The 21,973-nt window shown below is 36.4% G+C and overlaps 1 protein-coding gene across 2 annotated transcripts in view; it reads left to right on the forward strand.

Moving 5' to 3' along the window:
- Positions 1-21,973, forward strand: part of TRIM14 (tripartite motif containing 14) — a 64,189-nt gene that overhangs the window by 31,277 nt on the left and 10,939 nt on the right. For both annotated transcript variants that reach the window (XM_001363555.5, XM_007498975.3), the window contains exon 3: positions 13,818-14,051. In XM_001363555.5, the coding sequence (XP_001363592.2) occupies positions 13,818-14,051 (234 nt within the window). The remainder of the gene's footprint in view (positions 1-13,817; positions 14,052-21,973) is intronic.

Here is a 21,973-nt window from a genome sequence, read left to right on the forward strand (position 1 = left end):
CATTGACAGAAAGCCAAATTAGGGGCAGTCCCTTTTGGCATAAATGTTACAATAAATGTTCAATCAAAAGTTCAGTCCAATCAATCACATCCAAAGTTCATTCTTGATCTTCCTGATGAAGTGTAGGTTTTTGGCATCTTTCTGCAACAGTTCATTCTCTGGATATAAAAGTTTCAAGCTTCTTTCTTGAAGATCTTTTCTCGAACAAAATCAAAATCTTTGAAATTTTTTATAACAGTAAAATCTTAAACAAAAGTCTTGGATTTTTATAAAAATAAAATCTCAAACAAAAAAAAATTCAAAAATTCTTAGATTTTAAATTAAAATACAATCCCCCCTGAAGTAAGTATTTTTTTAAAAAAAATATCAAGTTTATCTCAGAATGCAATGTTCAGTTATGGGGGTGTATGTGTCAATTTTCAAAAGAATAGAAAAATAATAAAAAACATAAGAAAAATTCAAAATAGACCTTGTATAGGTCCAGTTTAAAGTAATTTCTATCCCACAAGTATGTAGGACAGAATGCAGTAATATTTCACTTAGCCATTTGTAGCCAAGACTACAGGAAATTGCCATAATATAAGAAGAAAAGAATTAGAATTCTATTTTGATGGGGAAATGTCATTCCCTTGTCTGATTTTTTCCTCAGGGATATAGGGAGCCAGCATGATAGTCAAGCTTTGTACTTGTTTGAGTACTTCGAAAAGAGTGTAGATACAAGGAAGTCCTACGACTTAAACATAAGTTAAGCGTCGCAACCTCAAGTCTCACTTTAATATTTCTTGTGTGCTCTATTGGCACTATTCAGGTTTAGTCTGTGCTCCTTGTTTTTATCCCTTTTCCTGGAATCAGACACAAACATTTATCACAGTCCTATAATATTTTATCAATAAATGGCAGGTTCCCATAGTTTAAAGCTTTTAGGCATATATTGATATTATAGCAAGAGTATATATATTAACTTGTATTACTGCAGGGAAAAAAATATTAATATTAATTATGTGTACCTTCAGTACAAAAATGAGTACAGTACAAAAAAATCAAATATTCTGATAAAAAATAAAAGAAAAGAAATAAGAAAAAATAAGAAAAAAATCAGTAATTCAATATATTCTTGAAAAAAAAACAGCATCCATTTGTCTATGGATTATTATCTCCAATTCATATGATAAGATAGAGTCACAATTCATATGATAGGATAGAGTCAATCAGTCTCAGCAGAAGATGCTTTCTTCACATGTGAGCAGTGAATCCAAGAGTCTCTTTCTCCAATCTTTATAGATGTTGGAGTAGTTAATAATATTTGGAATGGTCCTTCCCATGAAGGTTCAGTTGCTCCAGTTCGCTTGAAATTCTTGATATAAACTTTATCTCCTGGGTTCAGGTCATGCAGAGAAAAGTCTAATGGTCCAGCTTGTACTGCAGCTCCAGATTCATGAAGTTCACGTAATTTGTGCTGTAACTCCTGTATATAGGAAGCAATAGTAATATCTCCCCCTAATAGCGATGTATAAGCCGGGGAGAAAGGCTTAGCCTGTATAGGCGGATGTCCAAAAAGCATCTCAAATGGTGAAATATGTAAGTCTCCTCTAGGCCTGCTTCTAAGATAAAATAGGGCCAGAGGAAGAATTTCAGGCCATTTTAAATGGGTCTCAGTGCATAATTTGCCAATCATAGTCTTAAGTTCTTTATTCATCCTCTCCACTTGGCCTGAGCTCTGGGGGTGATATGGAACATGGAATTTTGGAGTTATCCCCAAGCAAGAATATATTTGATTTAAGACAGAATCGGTAAAATGACTCCCTCTATCGGAGTCAATACGTGCTGGTAGGCCAAAACGAGGAATAATTTCTTTTAAAAGTATCTTTGCAACAAAATCTGCTGTGGCTCGGGTCGTAGGAAATGCTTCCGGCCATCTGGTTAGTTGATCTACAATTACTAGACAAAATTTATAACGTCCAGCCTTTGGCATTGTTATGAAATCTATCTGTAGATGTTCAGAAGGTGTGTAAGCCAGAGGACGTCCCCCAAAGGCTTTTCCACGATATGCATGTTGGTTATATGCCTGGCAGATAGCGCAGGCTGAACATACTTTAGAGGCTACAGTAGTTATACCAGGGGCTATCCATACTCTCTTGACAGAGTCCACGATGCCCTGGGTGCCAAAATGACCATTTTTATGAATAGATTGGCAAGTTTGGTTATAGAAACTTCTAGGGAGCAGGGGTTTTCCTTCAGGTGACACCCATACTCCATTAATTTGTTTTGCTTTAAATTTTTGTTTCCATTTTTCCACTTCCTTTTCATTATAGGAGAGTGATAAATTTAAATTATCAGTGGTTGTTAATGTTAAAATTAATCCAGGTCCTTCTATGGCTGCTAGTTTTGCAGCGGCATCTGCTCGGTCATTTCCTCTAGAGACAGGATCAGAGCCACCTGTATGGGCAGAGCAATGAACTACAGCTAGGGCTTTAGGCAGTTTGAGAGCAGAAAGAACTTCATTAATAATTTCTGCATTAGCTATGGATTTTCCAGCTGAGGTTAAAAATCCTCTTTGGAGCCATAGCATCCCGACTGAGTTACAAATGCCAAAAGCATATCTAGAATCCGTATAAATTGTTGCCTTTTTATCCTTGGCAATTATACAAGCTTGTTTTAGAGCTATGAGTTCTGCTCCTTGAGCGCTAATGTTAGAAGGTAGTGAAGCTGACCATTCAGTGGCAAATTCTGAGACTACGGCAGCTCCAGTGTAACGTATGCCATCCCTCATAAAAGAGGAACCATCGGTAAATAAAATCAGATCTGCATTGTCTAAGGGAGTGTCCAAGAGATTATCTCGAGGCTTTTCTGCCATGGACACTAATGTTTCACAGTTATGTAGTGGTTCTCCTGAAGTAGGTAAATCTGGAAGCAAGGTGGCAGGGTTAAGAGTTGAACAGCGTTTCAAGGTAATATTTTCACTATTTAATAAGGTTATTTCATACCTTGTAATTCTCTGATCCGAGAATGCCTGTGTTCTATGTTTTACCAATAATGCTTCAATCTCATGTGGGCACATTATTGTTAATGGACATCCCAATACTAAATCAACGGTTTTTGTTACTAGTAAGGCTGTAGCAGCTACTCCTCTAAGGCATGGTGGTGCTCCTGCTGCTACTGGGTCTAGTTGGGCAGAATAATAAGCAATTGGGCGCTGAGAAGGTCCCAAAGTCTGAGTTAACACACCAGAGGCTACTCCTCTTCGCTCATGCACATATAAAATAAATGGCTTGTTGTAATCTGGGATGCCTAGAGCAGGGGCAGACATGATAGCCTTTTTTAAATCTGATAGAGCTGACAAGTGTTCAGGCTCTAATTTGAGGGGTTCAGGAACCGAATCCTTTGTTAATGCTATAAGGGGTTTAGTGATTTCCCCATAGCAAGGAATCCATTGTCTACAAAACCCTGTTGCTCCTAAAATTGCTCTCAGCTGTTTCTTAGTGGTAGGAGCACTCAATTTTTGAATGTTCTCAATTCGTTTTGGAGAAATATAATGAGCACCCGCAGTCAAGATGAATCCCAAATATTCTACTTTTTGGAGACACCATTGAACTTTATCCTTAGAGATTTTATGTCCTCTTTTGTGCAATTCCAAAAGAAGGTGTTTGCTATCTTCTTGACATGTTTTTGCATCTGTTGAATCCAAGAGTAGATCATCTACATATTTGATTAATTTGCTATTTTTAAATGTTATATTATCTGTGTCTTGGCTCAAAATTTGCTCAAATAAGCTCGGACTTTCGACATAACCCTGTGGCAGCCGACACCAGGTATATTGTGAGCCCTTCCAGGTGAAAGCAAAAATATGCCTGGAGTTTTCATGTATTGGTATGGAAAAGAAAGCTGAACACAAGTCTACTACTGTAAAGTATGTAGCTGTGCTAGGAATAGATGAAATAATAGTATGTATGTTAGAAACTACGGAGTGTCTCTTTATAACGTGATTATTCACTGCCCTTAGATCCTGTACGAATCTATAGATGTGCTTGCCATCGGGTCCTTTTTTTGGTTTTTTAATTGGCAGGATGGGCGTGTTGTATTCAGATTTGCAAGGGATTATTATTCCCTGTTCTATTAATGAGTTAATAACTGGTGTAATACCCTCAATTGCCTCCTTTGAGAGGGGATACTGAGGGATAGAAGGAGGTGGGCTAGATTTAGTTTTTATCTGCACAGGAACAGCAGATTTAAGTAAGCCTACGTCAGAAGATGTGGCCCAAAGAGACTCCAGTATATCTTTAGGTATTTCAAAAATGGAAGGTTCTTTTGCCTCCTGGTTTTCCGAGAGAAGTACAGGGAGTAAATTTAAAGATTCCTCTGGTACTTCTAATGATAATGAGCCATCTGGGGAGCAGGTTATTGTGGCTCTGAGTTTGCATAGAAGGTCCCTCCCCAGCAAATTTAAAGGGGAGTCAGGCATCAAAAGGAAGGAGTGTTGTACCTCTAGGGGTCCTACAGACACCATTCTAGGAGGAAGTCTTTTAACTCTTTGGGTTATTCCTGATACTCCCATTACATTCTCTGAGCCAATAGAATAACATTGTAAATCAGGTGTTCTCTTTAATACAGACCAGGAAGCTCCGGTGTCTAATAGACAATCATAATAGGTGTTACCCACTTTTAAGGTAACATGGGGTTCATTAGTATGGGGAAGGCAGTGGATAGGGACAACGGGTAGTAGGACATCAGGGTCTGGGAAATCAAAAGTTGTATCCTCTGATTCCTGTGCCCCAGCCCCCCCCCCCCGGGCACCATCATTGTGTTTGGGATATTCCTTGGGCACCCCCCTGAAGGGCACCTCTCTGAGGGTCATTAGTACCTCGAGTAATTTTTGGATGAGAGCCATTTCTCATATATTGTTGAGTATTATCATTAAAATTTTCTTCAATTTGAGCATTGTCATTAAATTCCCAATTCCTATTTCTATAATTCTGGTTTCTAAAGTTCTTATTTCTATATTCATTATAGTTATTTCCATTGTCATTATTATAATTTCTAGAATTCTGGTTTCTATAACCATTATCATAATTTCTATAGTTATTATTTCTAAAACCATTATTAAACTGTGTATTCCTTCCAAACATCTTAAGAAAGGTTCTACATTCCATCATTTTGTGGCCCTTCTTCTCACAGAAGTGGCAAGTAATGGATTGATAATTGGATTTCTGAAGAGGGGCAATTGTCGTTGGTTCATTATCATGCCCACTTTCTAATTTAGTTATCCTATCTATTAAATATCTTATTTTTTTCTTCATTTCCTCCATGTCATCATTATTTTCTTTCTCCTTTTCTTCGTTTCCCTTAAAAACATATATAGCTGTTTTTCGCAATTCTTCAAGGTCCATATCTGACCATCTTGGGCATTGTGTTTTAAAATAATTTTTAATTACTTTGCAAGAATTGTTTACAAAGATTCTTCTAACTTGTCTTAAACTATTCTCTTTAGTTAAGTCCCAATCTAAGTATCTGTCCCCAAACTCGATAATTCTGTCCATAAATCTGGAGGGTGTTTCGTTTTCCTTTTGCTTAATTTTTTCCAGTTCCATCCACTTATCTGTACTGTCTGCACATTCCTTCATGGCCGTGAGGATGGCCTCTCTACAACGGTATAGTTGTAGATAGTCCTCAGGATTATTATAGTCCCATTCGGGATCCTGAGATGGCCAATGTGCTGCATTACGCCCCCGGGTTTTGTTGACATGAGCAATTATTTTATTTTTTTCACATTCACTTAAAAAAGCCTGTAGTAAGCTCTCAACGTCCTTGTAAGATGGATTATACTGAAAAAATATGTCTCCCATCTTTTTTTTTTACTAGAAAAGGATCTTGTTCATATGTGGGGATATTTCGTGTAAATTCATTTATTTCTTGGGGAGTAAATGGTATCCTATGTCTTAAAGTCACCACATCCCCATTTCGTCCTATTTCAGGTACTTCTCTTAGAGGAAACAGGCCTCTAGTTGGATTTTGCACCTGTGGGTCAGTTTGACAAGGACAGGTTTCTCTAGGAGGACAAGATCTCCCTTGCATTGGAATTTGGTTTTCTGTAGGAGAAGGAACATGAGAAGCTGGGATTGCAGGAGAAGGGTTTTGGGGATTAAATTCAGACAAGATTTGCACTACACGAGAGAAGCAGTCTGTTAACTGGGCTATAGGGAAGGTGTTTTCCATCTCTATTTCAGGGAAGGAAATTTCCTCATTCAAAGGTTCAGAAACAGGTCTGTTTCTGGTAGAGTGGTTGTTTGCCAATTGATCCTGTAAGAAACTTTTTAGATCTTCTAATTGGGCTTGCATTTTATCCTCAATTTTTCCTATTTTATCTTCCATATTTCCCATTTTATCCTCAATATTTCCTATTTTATTCTCAATATTTCCTATTTTGTCCTCAAGTTTTTCTATTTTATTCTCAATATTTCCTATTTTATCCTCAATTTTTTCTATTGTATCCTCAATTTTTTCTATTTTATCCTCAATATTTTCTATTTTATCCTCAATATTTTCTATTTTATCCTCATTTTTTTTATTTTATCCTCAACATTTTCTATTTTATCCTCAATATTTTCTATTTTATCCTCATTTTGTTTTATTTTATCCTCATTTTGTTTTATTTTATCCTCATTTTGTTTTATTTTATCCTCATTTTGTTTTATTTTATCCTCAATATTTTTTATTTTTTCATCTCTAAATATAGTATTGAGGAGTACAAAAATGACAGTACCTATTAATATAAAAATTTGGAGGTATCCTTCATTCCTCAATGCCCCTACTTCTTCAGCTGCCATATAATTGTCAAAGAATGTAGTACCCATTTTTATATATATATTTTGTAATTTCACAAAACACGTGGGGAACAGGGCAAAGCAACAAACTTTCCACAGGGTTTTTTTTTTTTAATGCAGGAAGTTGTTCCTTAAGGGAAAGGATATTTAGAAACAGTTCTTCCAGCCAGGACTTTAGAGTCCTGTTGCTGAGATTTAAAACAGCTGTTTTCTGTCTATCAGAGTCACACAGCTGGGAAGTATCTGAGGTCCGATTTGAACCCAGGACCTTCTGTCTCTAGGCCTGGCTCTCAATCCGCTGAGCTACCCAGCTGTCCCTTAAGATTAAAGGGAAGAAAAAGAAAAAACTGCTGATTCCAATTTAACTTAAGGAGAAAAGAGAAAAAGTTTTTTATACTCACGTGTTCTAGCAGCTGTGTCTTTAAGCCGAGTTTTTTGTTAAAAACAAAGGACTAAGTGGTGAAACAGTATAGTAAAAAGGCAAGGAATTTCAAAAGTTTTATTGAGAGGATTCTTTAGACTCCCGTGTGGTCAGCCACAATGTAACAAGGGAATCACTTTAAAAGACTGATATATATTAATTTAAGGTCGCCAAGGAATCAGCTATGTAATTCCTAAATGAAAAATTCAAGTCAGCCGTCAGCCTTTTTTGGAGTTTAATTACAATAGGAGTAAGAAAGGAATTAGAGATAGAGAGAGAGAAAAAGGGAGAGAAGGGAACAGGGCTTAATTACCCCTTCTGTTTAGGCTGGGCCAAAAGGCCCAAGCCCTTAGATAGCTGGGGCAAAGAAAGAGATCAGTCCCTATTACTCACGTGTCCAAAATGGAGAAACAGTCTCAGAGGCCCCCACCTTCAGCTTCCTTCAGAGCAAACCTCCTCAGAGCCCAGGAACCACACCGACCAAAACCTCTCAACCACCTCCAGCTTCAGACCCTCCTATCTTTAAGGAAACCATCCAAGTTGCCTCCCCTCAGTCCTCACATCTACCAATCACTCTTCATCAATTTCCCTGTCAATGGAGGCTCTCGCTTAACCCAGGACCGCCCAGAGGTTTCTGGCTTTTGCACATGTCTGTTGAAGGTCATATTTTTCAAATGATTAAATCTTTACTCCTTTGCTACAGCCCTTTCTAAATCCTGTTAACTTGAGTATGGTAGAGATTAGAATAATTAAATTTTGATCTAGGCTGCAGCCCTTACTCAATCCTATTAGGACTGGATAGGGTGGAGTATCTCCATTGTATCAATTCTAAAATCAATCAAGACTCAAAGAAATTCCTGTTCTATGCTTAAGCATAGGTCAAAGTCCTTTCCATTGTTCAGCAAAGGGTTTCTGTCCTAAAGTAATCTTAAGAAGGGAAGAGAAAGAACCTTCCATGCCAATGGGGTTCCCATTCCAATAGACTATCAGTAAGAAATTTTCCAAGTATGAAATATCCCAATGGTGAAATTTCCAACATTTATAAGTCTAAGGAATTTTGAGGTTTACAAAGCTTAATATACCTGTTGTGTACCTGTATGTATTGTATGGGCCTTTATGATTGATTTGTGTGTTGGCTTCATGAGAATAAGTTTCTGTGAGTGGGAAAGTTCTGAGCTTGGCTTGTAGCTGCAGTTTTGCTGGGAATTATGTACCTAAATAAAAGTTAACCCATGATAGTCTTTTAGGGTTGGGTTTGAGGATCTGATCTTTTGGAGATGTTTTAGAGAATTCAGGCACAGGCATTTTGCTCTTGCATTATTCCTTCTGAGCCTAGGGGGAATAATAATCATGTCAATTCCATAGGAAAGGGATATTGATGAGAGATATCATGCAAGGGGGACTGAGTGGGCAGTTCATCTTGCCAAGGACCACTCTGTGGCCTCCTTAGCTACCACACGTGACTCTGTCAAGGCATCATGGCCTGATGGCTCCCAGCACATATGTACCCTGATGCCCTGTGGGAGGAGGGAATTAAAGCCTGGAACTTCAGCAAAATACTACTGATAGGGGACAGCACAGTAACACAGTGGCTAGAGATAAACACACCAACATACACATGCGCATACGTGTGCACACATAACTGGGAGAAATGGGGCTAAGCAGCAAGTTAATATGAAAAAAACCTGTGAGTTTTAATTAAATATGAACCATCACTGTGATGATTCCTCTGGCAATCATTCACAAACCTCTGAGCCAGAAATATCAGTATCATAAATTCTTAGAGCAGGCTGGATTCTTAATCTCTCTTTGTATCAGGACTTCAGCTCAGAATACTGTTTTTAAATACATCAAATGCATAAGATTACAAAGGAAACCAATTATATTGAAATACAGTTATAAAAAAATTTTTTTAAAGTTCAAGTACTCCAGGTTAAGAACCTTGGCCTAGAATCTAGTTGAGTTCAAGTCCTGGCTTAACTAGTTAGCTTTATGCCCTTGGTAAATTCCTTTGACCATCAGCCTCAATTCTTTCATCTATAAAATTAGCCAGCTTGACTTAATGATAACAAGATCCTTTTTCTCATCTAACAACCTCTGAGTCTATGAGCAATGTAGAACCCTGCAATTCTGCCAAAGGAACCATTCTCCAAGTTATCAGGATGGGGCAGAGGGCAGATCACCCTGAGTATGTACTTTTTTTTCTTTTAATAACAAATTTCCATATAAGCTTTGCAAAATTATATGGTTCATATTGTCTCCCTCCTTTCTTCCCTCTCCCCTCCTAGAGTTGACAGGCAATTCAGTCTGTATTATATATATATATATATATATATATATATATATATATATATATATATATATATATATAATACAGACTGAATATATATATATAATTAAGCAAAACACATTTCCATATTCCTCATTTTTGTAGGTAAGTAATCTTATAAAACCAAGACCCCAAATCAAATACATTAATAGTCAAGTGATAAATCAAATGTTATAATCTGCATTTATTGAGTATATATACTTTTTTTAACAAAAATTTATTGATAGTAGAAAAAGGAAGCCTTTGGTGTAACATTTGGTGAAGTAGTTTAAATGATGGTGGTTCAGTCATTTTAGTTGTCCAACTCTTCATGACCCCATTTTGGGTTTTCTTTGCAAAGATACTGTAATGGTTTGCCATTTTCTCCTCTGGTTCATTTTATAGATGAGGAAGCTAATGCAAACAGGGTTAAGTGATATATTCATACCACTAGTTAGTGTCTGAAGTTGGATTTGAACTCAGATCTCCCTGATTCCTGACCCATGCTGCATCCACTGTGCCAACTAGCTGCCCCAGTATAAATGATTTTCACCCCAGTTCATGTGCCTTGTTAGTTGGGATTTTAGAATCTTAGGGTTTCAGAATAGAAGGCATACTAACCAAAACCTGTCAGGTGGCTCAAAAAATAGACTAGTGGCTTGTCATTCCAATTGGATAGGTGATAGGCTTATTTACTTATTCATCTAAGGCTGAAACTTTGTACAAATAATGTATAAATGGGAAATCTTTAGTGAGAAACCAGATAGATTCCATCTTAACCATCATTCAGACAAATTATAACATGAAATTTTGTTTATATATAACATAAACATGCCCATAATCTTCTTAACCCCCATTGCCTAGTCTTTACCACTCTTCTGCGCCTTGGAACCAATACAGCATATTGATTCCAAGACAGAAAGTAAGTTTTGAGAGAGAGAGAGAGAGAGAGAGAGAGAGAGAGAGAGAGAGAGAGAGAGAGAGAGAGAGAGAGAGAGAGAGAGAGAGAGAGAGAGAGAGAGAGAGAGAGAGAGAGAGAGAGAGAGAGAGAGAGAGAGAGAGAGAGAGAGAGAGAGAAAGGACCTGAAAAGGATAACATCATGTCATGGGAGCTATGGATTATAGATGGACAGCCTGTACACTTCACTGGTGCCTATGTAATACCCCTACCCATCCACTGTATATGTTAAATAAGTCCTTTTGAGGAAGAATTCTGGAAGGGCATGAACCAGAAAAGTAGCAGCATTTATCAGTGGATAGAGCTGATCTCAGTCAATTTACTTCTCACTGTTGCTCATAGACAACTCAATAGCTATAAATTACAGGACAATTACTAATCTGCATAGAGAGAGTATCCTTACAAGGAGTACCCTACACCACTGGAATTACAAATACAAACCAAAAGAGAGAGACAGAAAGAGACAGAGAGACAGAGACAGAGAGAGAGACAGAGAGACAGAGACAGAGAGAGAAAGTGGTTAAGAAGTATAAAAGGAATAAAGAATATGTTATTACAGAAGTCAAGAGAATGAAAAGTATGTAGAGGGGATGGGTAGAAGGCCAAGTGCTGCATGAAGATCAAGAAGGAAAATCTAGGACAATGCCAATGGATTTAATAAGCAGAAGATCATTATTGAGCTTTAAGGGAGCAGTTTTAGCAATGGAATGCCAGATTGCAAGTGGTTAAAAATTAAGTAGGACTTAAGCAACAGAGATGCCAGATGTAGGCTACTTTTTTAAAGATGTTTAACAATGAGAGAGGCTATAGTTAGCTTAATGGGATAAGAAGTATTCATGAAGCTATTATTGGAAATGAGAAAATTTTATAGTAGCACTTTTTATTATAGCAAAGAACTGGAAACAAAATGTGTACCCATAAATTGAGTAATAGCTGGGAAAATTACAATATATGATTATAGTGGAATGCTATTGTACCATAAGACAACTAAAGGGATAGATTCTGTGGAAAGGAAAACTGAATCAAGCTCTGAACTTTCTGCCACTGAGTTGGAGCAAACATAGCAGTTGGAAGGTTAGAGTGAAATTGATGGACAGCAGTGACAGCTGGTGTGGGGAGGGGCAACTTGGAGAGTGACAGTTGGTCTCCAGGACTCTCTTTCCTGACCCTCGGACTGGAAGGAGCACTCTCTCCCTGTTTCGGGATAGACGTGCCTCTATTCCTGATTTTTCCAACTATGTGCTCTACCTGGATTCCTGTGATCCTGTCATGGAACAAAAGGATTTAAGGGGAACGGTTTGAACTGTAAGGCCGATCTTTAGGGGCAGGCTTCAGCCTGAAGAGACCAGCCCAACCAGCTCTGAAGGTCAGAACTTTTTCTTCCTTTTGCTGTCTACTGCTAAAACTTTGAACTTAAGGAAACTAGCACAAATTAGCATAGACAAGAATAAAAGAAACCCTCCACTAGCCTTTGAGGCCTTGCCTTAGTTCAAAAACTGAGAGAGACTCAGACCCAACCTAGGGAAATGCCAATTCCCTCTTCCCTGATACCTCCCCAATCCAAACATGTTATTAAACTCATCTTGAGTTAAATAGCCCACAGTCTGATAAGAGAACTATCATTTCCAGGAGTCATAGAGGGAACTGAACCTAAGGACAGCCATTCAACCATAAACAGTCCTTATCGAACCCCTACTGGGAGATCTTGGGGGGAGGCTTTTCCCTCTGTGGTCCCTGCTTACCTGCTCTGGGGTATCTTCAACATCAGTCAATAGAGAAGACATCCCCTTAGGCTATCATAGTTGGCCCATTTCTCAGGAACCTATTTTTTCAAAGATGCCTCTCAGCAGGGTTATCTCTCTCCTTTTACCTCACCAGCATCCACATTCCCTCTATCCCTGCAACTCTCCATTCCCTGTTTCAAAACCTTCCTTATCCCCTGTACTTCTTCAACTTCTATAATCCCTTTAACTATTACAATTCAAAGAAACTTGGGAAAACTAGTATGAACTGATATATAGTTAAATAAATGGAAATGAGAAGAGTTTATTCAATTATTACAATATTTTATAGAAAACAAGAAGGAAGGAATGGAAGGAAGGAAGGAAGGAAGGAAGGAAGGAAGGAAGGAAGGGAGGGAGGGAGGGAGGGAGGGAGGGAGGGAGGGAGGGAGGGAGGGAGGGAGGGAGGGAGGGAGGGAGGGAGGGAGGGAGGGAGGGAGGGAGGAAGTTCGGATTTAGAAAGGACTTGCTATATGCCAGATATTATACTAAGCAGTAAAGACACAAATACAAGCAAAAAGAAAAATAGTCCCTGCCCTCAAGGAACTTACATTCTAATGGAGGAGGACAATACATGGAAAGAGGAGGGAGAGGCAAAAGGTTCCTAAAGAGAACCAGAAGGGGAATAAAGGCAACTCTGGACACCTCCACAAAATAGAGACTGCAGAAAGCACCCACCAGTTAGAGAAGAGGGAAGATCTAAAGAGTGGAATGTTCCATGTTCAGAAGGCCACAGGGATGGTTAGATATTCCAAGGTGAAGAGGCCCCAAGGCTCTGGAAGAAGTTCTAATATGAGACAGCATGGATTGGAAGTCCAAGAGTTAGGAATAAGGCTGGGAAGGGGAAGGTAAGAAATATTCAGAGTTGAGAATTAGTGCAACGAGAAAAACAGGTCAGGAGAAGTGAGGGATTCACAGAGGTGATTATAAATCAGTTCTCCAAGTAATTTGGGCCCTCTTTGATGACATTGTTTCCCTTGAGAAAGGAATCTAATGGGGCAGCTGACTAGCTAGCTAGCTCAGTGGATAGAACACCAGGCCTGGAGATAAGAGGTACTGGGTTCAAATCTAAACTCAGACACTTCCTAGCTGGGTGATCTAACCCCAGTTACCTAACCCTTATTGCTCTTCTGCCTTGGAACCATTATTTAGTATCAATTCTAAGAATAAGGTAAGGGGTTTTTAATCCTATTATATGCTAGGCATTCTGTTAAGTGCTAAGGGACAAAATGAAAGCAAAAACAGTCCCTGTGCTCCAGAAAGGAATCTCTACCACCTTCTGACCAAAGAAATTGCTTTGCCATCTGTTAAGAAGGGAATTTGATGGCTCAGGGAATGTTTCTTATTCTCCAGATTTCAAAGTAGTCATCATCCTACTCATCCACATACACCCCCAAACCCAAACCAAGTATTTATTCACTCCCAACCCTAATCCCTGTCTCATAATGCTAGCTAGCCATGTGTGTACATGGCACTTCCCCAAATTGAGAAATCGATTATCAATTAGAAATTTTAATCATTTTATTTTTAGGAACATTCTGAAGCTGCCAAAATCTGGCTAACGGGAAAATTTACGGAACTCCGGTTGCTACTTGATGAAGAGGAAATGACTGCAAAGCAATTCATTGATAAGAACACCCAAAAGACATTTAAAACATATGATGAACAAGTGGAATTGTGTCAAGAACGAATTAACATTATAAATAACCTTTCCAAGAAGGTCCAAAGAATACATGAACAGCAAGATCCTGTTCATTTGCTAAAGGTAACAAGGGATTTCTGACACTAAGTTATCAATTGCTAATCTTAATTAGTGATTAAGTTCAGTCTGTTTTTAATGTGATATCCAAAGTACTTTATGAGCCATGTCTTTGTTGTTTTTTTCTTCTCAGTTCGTGTGTTGATCCACACAAGTTCAATGACAGATTCTACTCTAAAATGAGAAAATGGGATTGCTTGGGGTACAATATAAAAACTTCATTTACAATGGACAGTGTCTTTTGCTAAGAAAGCTTGGATTGGTCCAGACTATATAAAAAGACAGAACTTTTTACCTTGTTGTTTAGTCATTTCAGTCATGTCAGACTCTTCATGACCTTCTGAACCTTTGTCTTTGGGAATTGTCATGGATAAAACATCGGAGTGGTTTGCCATTTTCTTCTCCAGTGGCTAACACGTTAAGCAATTAACCCAAGGTCACACAGTTAGGAGGTTACTGAGGCTGGGTTTGAACTCAGGTCTTCCTGGATCTAAGCCCAACACTCTATCCACTGAGCCACCTAGCCATCTACCCCTCTATTTTTATCTATTGGAGTACATTTAGAAAACCACAAAATTGCATATGTAAGGAATAGAGTAAGAAAGTAACATTCAATCTACCCCTACAAATAAGCATATGTACTGCATTGTTTATCTTTAAAGTAGTCAGGCATTCCAAAACTAATCAGATCAGACAGTGGACTGTGGATAATTCTTTAAAGTATTTAATTACTAAACACATTAAAACCATTTTTCTTAAGAAACTTGGAAAGATATACTTAAGGATGATTATCAAGCACTTAAACTTTCAGACAACCTTCTAGTTCAATGGAATGACATATATCCATCCAATACAACTTCTTTGCATTGAGAATACAGTACAGAACCCTAAAGATGAGAGACATGAGATATGACGAGTTGACCTCGGAATCAAGAAAACCTGAGTTTAAGTCATGCCTCTGATATTCTGACTAGGAGACCTTAGACTAGTCATTGTCCCAAACAACTCTATTAGACTATCAGTTGAAGAATAGATGACCCCACTGACCTACATTAATAATCAGAGTTTCTTCACAAAATTCTCAACAGCAATGAAATCACTGGTCAAGACCAACAAACAAAAGATCCCTAAAGACACAAGGTAGATAAGCAAACAATCCTGTAAATGGAATGGAATTAAATTGCCACGCCTAATCTAACATGAAACTACATAGACTTCTGAGCTTCAGACCAAAGAAAGAGACAGACAGGAAGTGACAGACAGTAAAGAGGAAGTAGGTATGCTGTCACTTTTTCCTCTGCCCATCTTTGAAAAATCAAAGAGAGAACACAGAAGATATACAGGTTCTTAAATATTTTCTGCTACTTTAGTCTATTCAGGTTACATTCTATATAATTTTCTCCTCATTAGAAGTCTTCATGGTCTGTGTCTTATCCCCTGCAAAAGATAGAAAAATATATATAATCTTTTCTACATTCCTAGATTTATGCCAGATTCTAGACAAGTTGGGGAGAGAGAGTTTTTATCCCATTTAAGGATTAAATCAGTTTTGAATCAAAGAGCTCCAACTATATTTTTTCAGAAAAATAGCCATTTCTTCAGTCCAATCACATGCTTCCCATTTTTCTTAGATCCCGTATTCTGACTGAAGCTAGATTGTCTGAAATGACATCATGAATTCGTCCACACAACTCCTTGTTAGTAATATATCACAGTCTACTCAAATTCATCATCTTTTTCATTACCCTTTGGGTGACCCACAATTTTAATATTTTGAACACCGTATTATTTCATAGCCATATGAGATCACCAGAAGAATTAAACTAAAAATATGGAACTTTATTTCAAGGAGAAGCTTAGCACCATTAAAACTATTCATCAGTACCCCCAAGGCAATCCAGCCCACTTTACTTTTCAGATCTGGACCTTGCACATTGTTTGTCCATAATGTCTCTTAATTCTTCTTCCTTACTGACAGTTTTTAACATAATTGAAGAACTTTCTCTTCACCAAGATAAGCTTGCTCACATCCCTCAAGTGCTCCTTATGTGTCATACATTTCATACATCAATAGATATAGAGATGGAAGGTTGTAAAGAGAGATGTCATATATAATACAACATTCTATCCAATTTTATGTTTATATTGTTGTCATCCCTTTTCCAACACTCCCCAAGGCCAGAGACAAAAAATTATTTTATCATTCTTAGCATCTAGCATAAGAGGTGTGTTATGGGGAATATTGATCTATTATTAATAGGTATTGATCATTATTGATAAGCTATTGCTTAAATTGCTAAAAATCAACATTCTGTTGATGTCATTTTAGGAACTCTGCTAAATTAACAGTTGAAGAATTTAGCTGGAGATCGGTTATTTTTTAAAACCCCTATTTATTCAATTATAGAGATTCAGGGAAAGGAAAATGATTTATGATATTGATTATTGGTCTATGTACCCTAATTCTAAATGATCTATCTATAAACCCCAATCCCAATCTTTTCCTCAAGGAAATTCTTCTTATCTGATGAAATCAGATCTAACCTGACTTCATAACTATCTACAAAAAATTTCTATCTTACTAGACTAAGCTAATTTAATTTTATAAGTAAATTCCTTTCCTTATATATTCTTCAAAGATTAATGACTCCTTCTGCCTCTCCAGCCACAGAGAGATTCAGCTGCTGACAGGTTCAAAGATGCTGTTCTCTTCCGCCCCCTTCTGGCCCTGCTGCTCCCCAGTAGTGTCACAGGAACAGCTCAGCCATTCTCTCCAACAGATGACCTGCTCTCCAACTCTCTTCCGAATATCACAGTGTTTTCCCAAATCAATCTCCACCAAATTCCTCAAGGATGATCAGAGAAAGAACCAACCTTCTGAGTGTCTGACCTAGAAAGTGTAGTTTCTTCCCAACTGCCTTCTCTAAGGGTTTCTGGGAATTCCATCTGTCTGACCTACTCTAAATTCTCCTGTTGGTTAAAGGAGTCCTGGAAAGCTTTGCTCCTCTATCTCTTGGCTGGAGACCTCCTTACCCCTAAACAGTCTTGTTCTCTAATTAATGCAATTTACTAATTAACTCTTACAGGTGCTTAATTAGTATATGTTAGCCATGCTACTCTGGGTCCCCCTCTCTGGATGCATTCTGGTTCATCAGTGGTCCTCTTTGTTAACCAGTATGTTGGGATGTCAGAAGACCTGGCTGTGTGACCCTGAGCAAGTCAGTTCATTTCTTTAAGCCTCAGTTCCCTCTTCCATGAAATAGGAAAACTACTACTGGCAATATCTCATAGGGTTGCTATAGAATCATGTTTCACAAACTTTTAAGTATGATAGAAATGTGAGCTCCTGATTAGGTTTTTTTTTAGTAGAACTAGACAATTTTGAAAAATAAACTTTTATTTTATAAAAATTATAGATATGTTATAACATTTATAAATATCATATAGTTATATTTATAAATATAATATGTAAATATAGCAAACATTATTTGTAGACATATGCTCATATTTTCAAGCTAAGGCCTGCAGGATTTTTGCTTTCTTTGGTGTAGGTGTTAAATAATAACAGTATATAAGGAACTAAGTCAATTTTATTAAAAAATCAAGCCATTCCCCAACCAACAAATGGTCAAGAGACATGAATAGGCAATTTTCACATGATAAAATCAAAACTATCAATAAGCACATGAAAAAGTGTTCTGAATCCCTCCTGATTAGAGAAATGCAAATTAAAAAAACTCTGAGGTACCACTTTACCTAGCAGACTGGCCAATATGGCAGCAAAGGAAAGTGATAAATGTTGGAGGAGATGTGGCAAAATTGGGACACTAATACACTGCTGATGGAGTTGTGAATTGGTCCAACCATTCTGGAGGGCTATTCGGAACTATGCACAAAGGACTTTAAAAGACTGGCTTCCCTTTGACCTAACCATACCATGGTTGGTTATACCATGATACCATTATACCAAAGATATAATAAGGAAAAAGACTTGTACAAAAATATTTATAGCTGCATTCTTCATGGTAGCAAAAAATTGGAAAATGGGGAGGTCCATTGATTGGGGAATGGCTGAACAAACTGTGATATCTGTTGGTGATAGAATACTATTGTGCTGAAAGGAATAATGAACTGCAGGAATTCCATGTGAACTGGAAAGACCTCAAGGTTGAAAGACCTCTAGAGTGAAAGGAGCAGAACCAGGAGAATGTTGTACACAGAGACGGATAAACTGTGGCACAATCAAATGTAATGGACTTCTCTATTAGCAGCAATGCAATGACCCAGGACAATTCAGAGGAACTTATGAGAAAGAATACTATCCATATCCAGAGGAAGAAACTATGGGAGTAGAAATACAGAAGAACATATCACCAATCATGTAGTTTGATAGGGATATGATTAGGGTTTTGATGTTAAAAGATCATTCTACTGCAAATATGAATAACATGGAAATAGGTTTTGAACAATGACACATGTATAATCCAGTGGAATTACTTGTCAGCTTTGGAAGGGCTATGGAAAGGGAGGGGGGAAATCATGAATCATGTAACCATGGAAAAATATTCTAAATTAAAAAGAATAATAATAACAGTACAAGAGCTGACATTTACATAATGCTTTAAGGAAAGTGTTTTACATAGTTTCTCTCATGTAAGCCTCACAGCAACCTTGTGTGGTAGGTACTGGAAATTTTCTTATTCTCATTTTATATATGTGAAAACTGAGATTTAGAGAAGTTAATTAACTTGTCAGTGTCAGAGGCAGGATTTGAACTCCTACTTCAATATCCAATCAACTACCTTATATTGCCTCTTCATTGACACAGATAGTAGCTCCTTTGCAATTCTATTAAACCAACTATTATAATAGTATTGTTTACATAATATTTAATAATATATGTTATAATATGATAAACTTATTTCACTATATAATATTAACATGTGTTGTTATATAATATGTAATTTATTATATAATATATAACATGGCATACTATAATTATAATATGCATGATTGATATTAATAATATTATTAAATCTATTTAAATTATCTCTGAGAGTTGTCATAACAAAAATACTAATTAGCCCTGGCTTTTGCTCATGCCTGAAACACTACCTTCCTAGCCTCTGAGTCTTAGAATTCCTTAGAATTTCTTTAAGACTGAGCTTTACAGAATGTATTATTCCTCAGATGATACAACAAAAGCAGAGATAACAATCATGATCTCTTACAAATAGAATAGATATAATCGAAAGAGATAAACAAGGAGACCATGTCATGTTAAAAGATACCTTGGACAACAAACCATTATCAATATAAAATCTATATGCTCCAAATGGTATAGTGTCCACATTTTTACATATGGAAATCTATTATAGATGGAAATAAATAATAAAATAATAATAATGGGGGATTTTAATTTCCCCTCTCAAAACTAGGTAAATCTAACCAAAATAACAATAATAAAGAAGTCAAGGAAATTAATAGAATCTTAGATAAGTTAAATATGATATCAGAATATCAGTTCTCTGGAGAGAACTGAATGGGAACAGAAAAGAATATACCTTGTTCTCAGTGGTACATTATACCTTCACAAAAAATTGAGCATATATTAGGCCACAAAAACATTATAGTTAAATGTAAAAAAGCAGAAATATTAAATGCAACTTTCTCAGACCATTGATTGGGTCAATAAAATTTTATATAATAAGGGACAGTGGAAAGAAAAAGTAAAAACCAATTGGAGATTAACTAACTTAATCTCAAGAATGAATGGGTTAAAGAACAAATTATTTGAAACAATAATTTTGTTAAAGGAGATAATAATAATGAGACAACATATCAAAACCTATAAGATACAGGAAAAGCAGTAATTAGAGCAAAATTTATAACTCTAAAGAAAAGAATGACTAGGGAATTAAATTTTTAAAACTGCTTAAAAAAAAACAAATTTAAATTCCCCAACAAAGCACCAAATTATAAATTCTAAAAATTAAAGATGAGATGAGTAAAATTGAATGTAAGAAAAACATTGAATTGATTTTTTAAATCCAGGAGCTTATTTTATGAAGAAAATCAACAAAATTCATAAAGCCTTGGTCAATCTAATTTTTGAAAAATAAGAGGAAAAAAACCAAGTCAGCTTGCATTTAAGATGAAAAGGATAAATATAACAACAGTGAAGATGAAATTAATAGGAATTCTTTTGCTCAACTATATGAAACCAAATTTAACTTTGAAAGAGAAATAAAATACTTACTGCATAGACTATTAAAGAAGCAAATGGAATACCTGAAAAAAAAAAACATTTTAAAAAAGGAAATCAAGCAAGCCATAAATGAATTTCCTAAGAAAAAAGTATCAGCACCAGATGAATTTACAAGTAAATCCTACAAAATCTTTGAGGACCTATTAATTCCAATATTAAACAAATTATTTGAAAGAACAGCCAAAGGAGTTTTGCCAAATTCCTTTTATGAAATAAATATGGTGCTGATACCTAAACCAAGAAGAGCAAAAACAGAGAAAGAAAATCATAGATCAATCTCATTATTGAAAGTGGATGCAAAAATCCTAAACAAAATACTAGTTTGTGACCATTATGTGGCCATAAATGTAAGATTTAAATTAATGTCCAACACTTCAAATATTATTTTTATAAAGTTTATTATCTGACAAAATAGAACCACATGACTAAGTTTTTCTACCTGCTCAAACAGCCCACTCCACCAAAGCCACAACAATAAGGAAAGAGAGATGGACTTCCACCCAATTTATATCCTGTCTACATCAGCACGTAACAACAGGAAGTGAGTGGAGAGAATCATAGTTTTGCTGGGGATATTAGTTTTTAGGGTATCAGATTCTAATTACACAATCATTCCCAAGATCCTTTGGAAGACTAGTCTATATATATGAAAGACTAGACTAGATATTGTAAACATTACCAACTTATAAATTACAATAATTTGGGGATAAGGGGGAAAGAGAACAAAACCAATAATTGCTAGGTTCATTGACAAAAAGCCAATTAGGGGGCAGTCCCCTTCAGCATAAGAGTATACATACAAAATAAAAGTGTTACAACCTGCCACAGTTCAATCAATTATGCTCTATGTTTCATTATGGGTCTTCTGATGCTGTAGAGGTTTCTTCAGGCATCTTCATGGTGCCTTCTTCAAATAATTCATCTTCTAGATTCAAAGAGTTATTGAGCTCTCTTTCCTGGAATGTTTTCTCTCAAAAAAATTTTTTAAGTTTTATGAGAATTATACAATCCCTATAATAATTATAAATCCCGCCCCCCCCCAGGGTGTTGCAATCCCTATGACAGTTACACAATCCCCCTTGAGGAGGGTGTTGACCAATACTTGGATCAACTCAGGTAGCCACAGAATGTGACCAAACAGGATTTATAACAGGAATGCAGGGATGGATTAATACAAGGGAAACTATCAGCATAATTAACAGTATCAGTAACAAAAACCGCAAAATTATATCAATAGATGTGGGAAAAGCCTTTGACAAAATACAACACTAATTTCTATTAAAATCACTGGAAAGCATAGGTATAAATGGGTTTTTTCCTTAAAATGATACAAAGCATCTATCTAAAATCATCAGCAAGTATTACCTGTAAGGAGAAGCTAGAAGCCTTTCCAAAAAGATCCAAGAATGAAATAAGGATGCCTGTTATTACTAATATTGTTTAACATAGTATTCAAAATGCTAACAATAACAATGATTAGAAAAAGAAATCAAAGCAATCAGAATGGGCAAAGAGGTACTAAAACTATCTTTGTTTGCTGATGATATATGTAGAAAATCCCAGAGAAATCAAGTAAAAAGTTAGTTGAAACTACAGATCACTTTAGCAAAATAGCATGATATAAAATAAATCCACATAAATCATCAGCATTTTTATATAT

The sequence above is a fragment of the Monodelphis domestica genome, chromosome 7 (genome assembly GCF_027887165.1).
Source record: "Monodelphis domestica isolate mMonDom1 chromosome 7, mMonDom1.pri, whole genome shotgun sequence".
In the NCBI taxonomy this organism is placed as follows: domain Eukaryota; kingdom Metazoa; phylum Chordata; class Mammalia; order Didelphimorphia; family Didelphidae; genus Monodelphis; species Monodelphis domestica.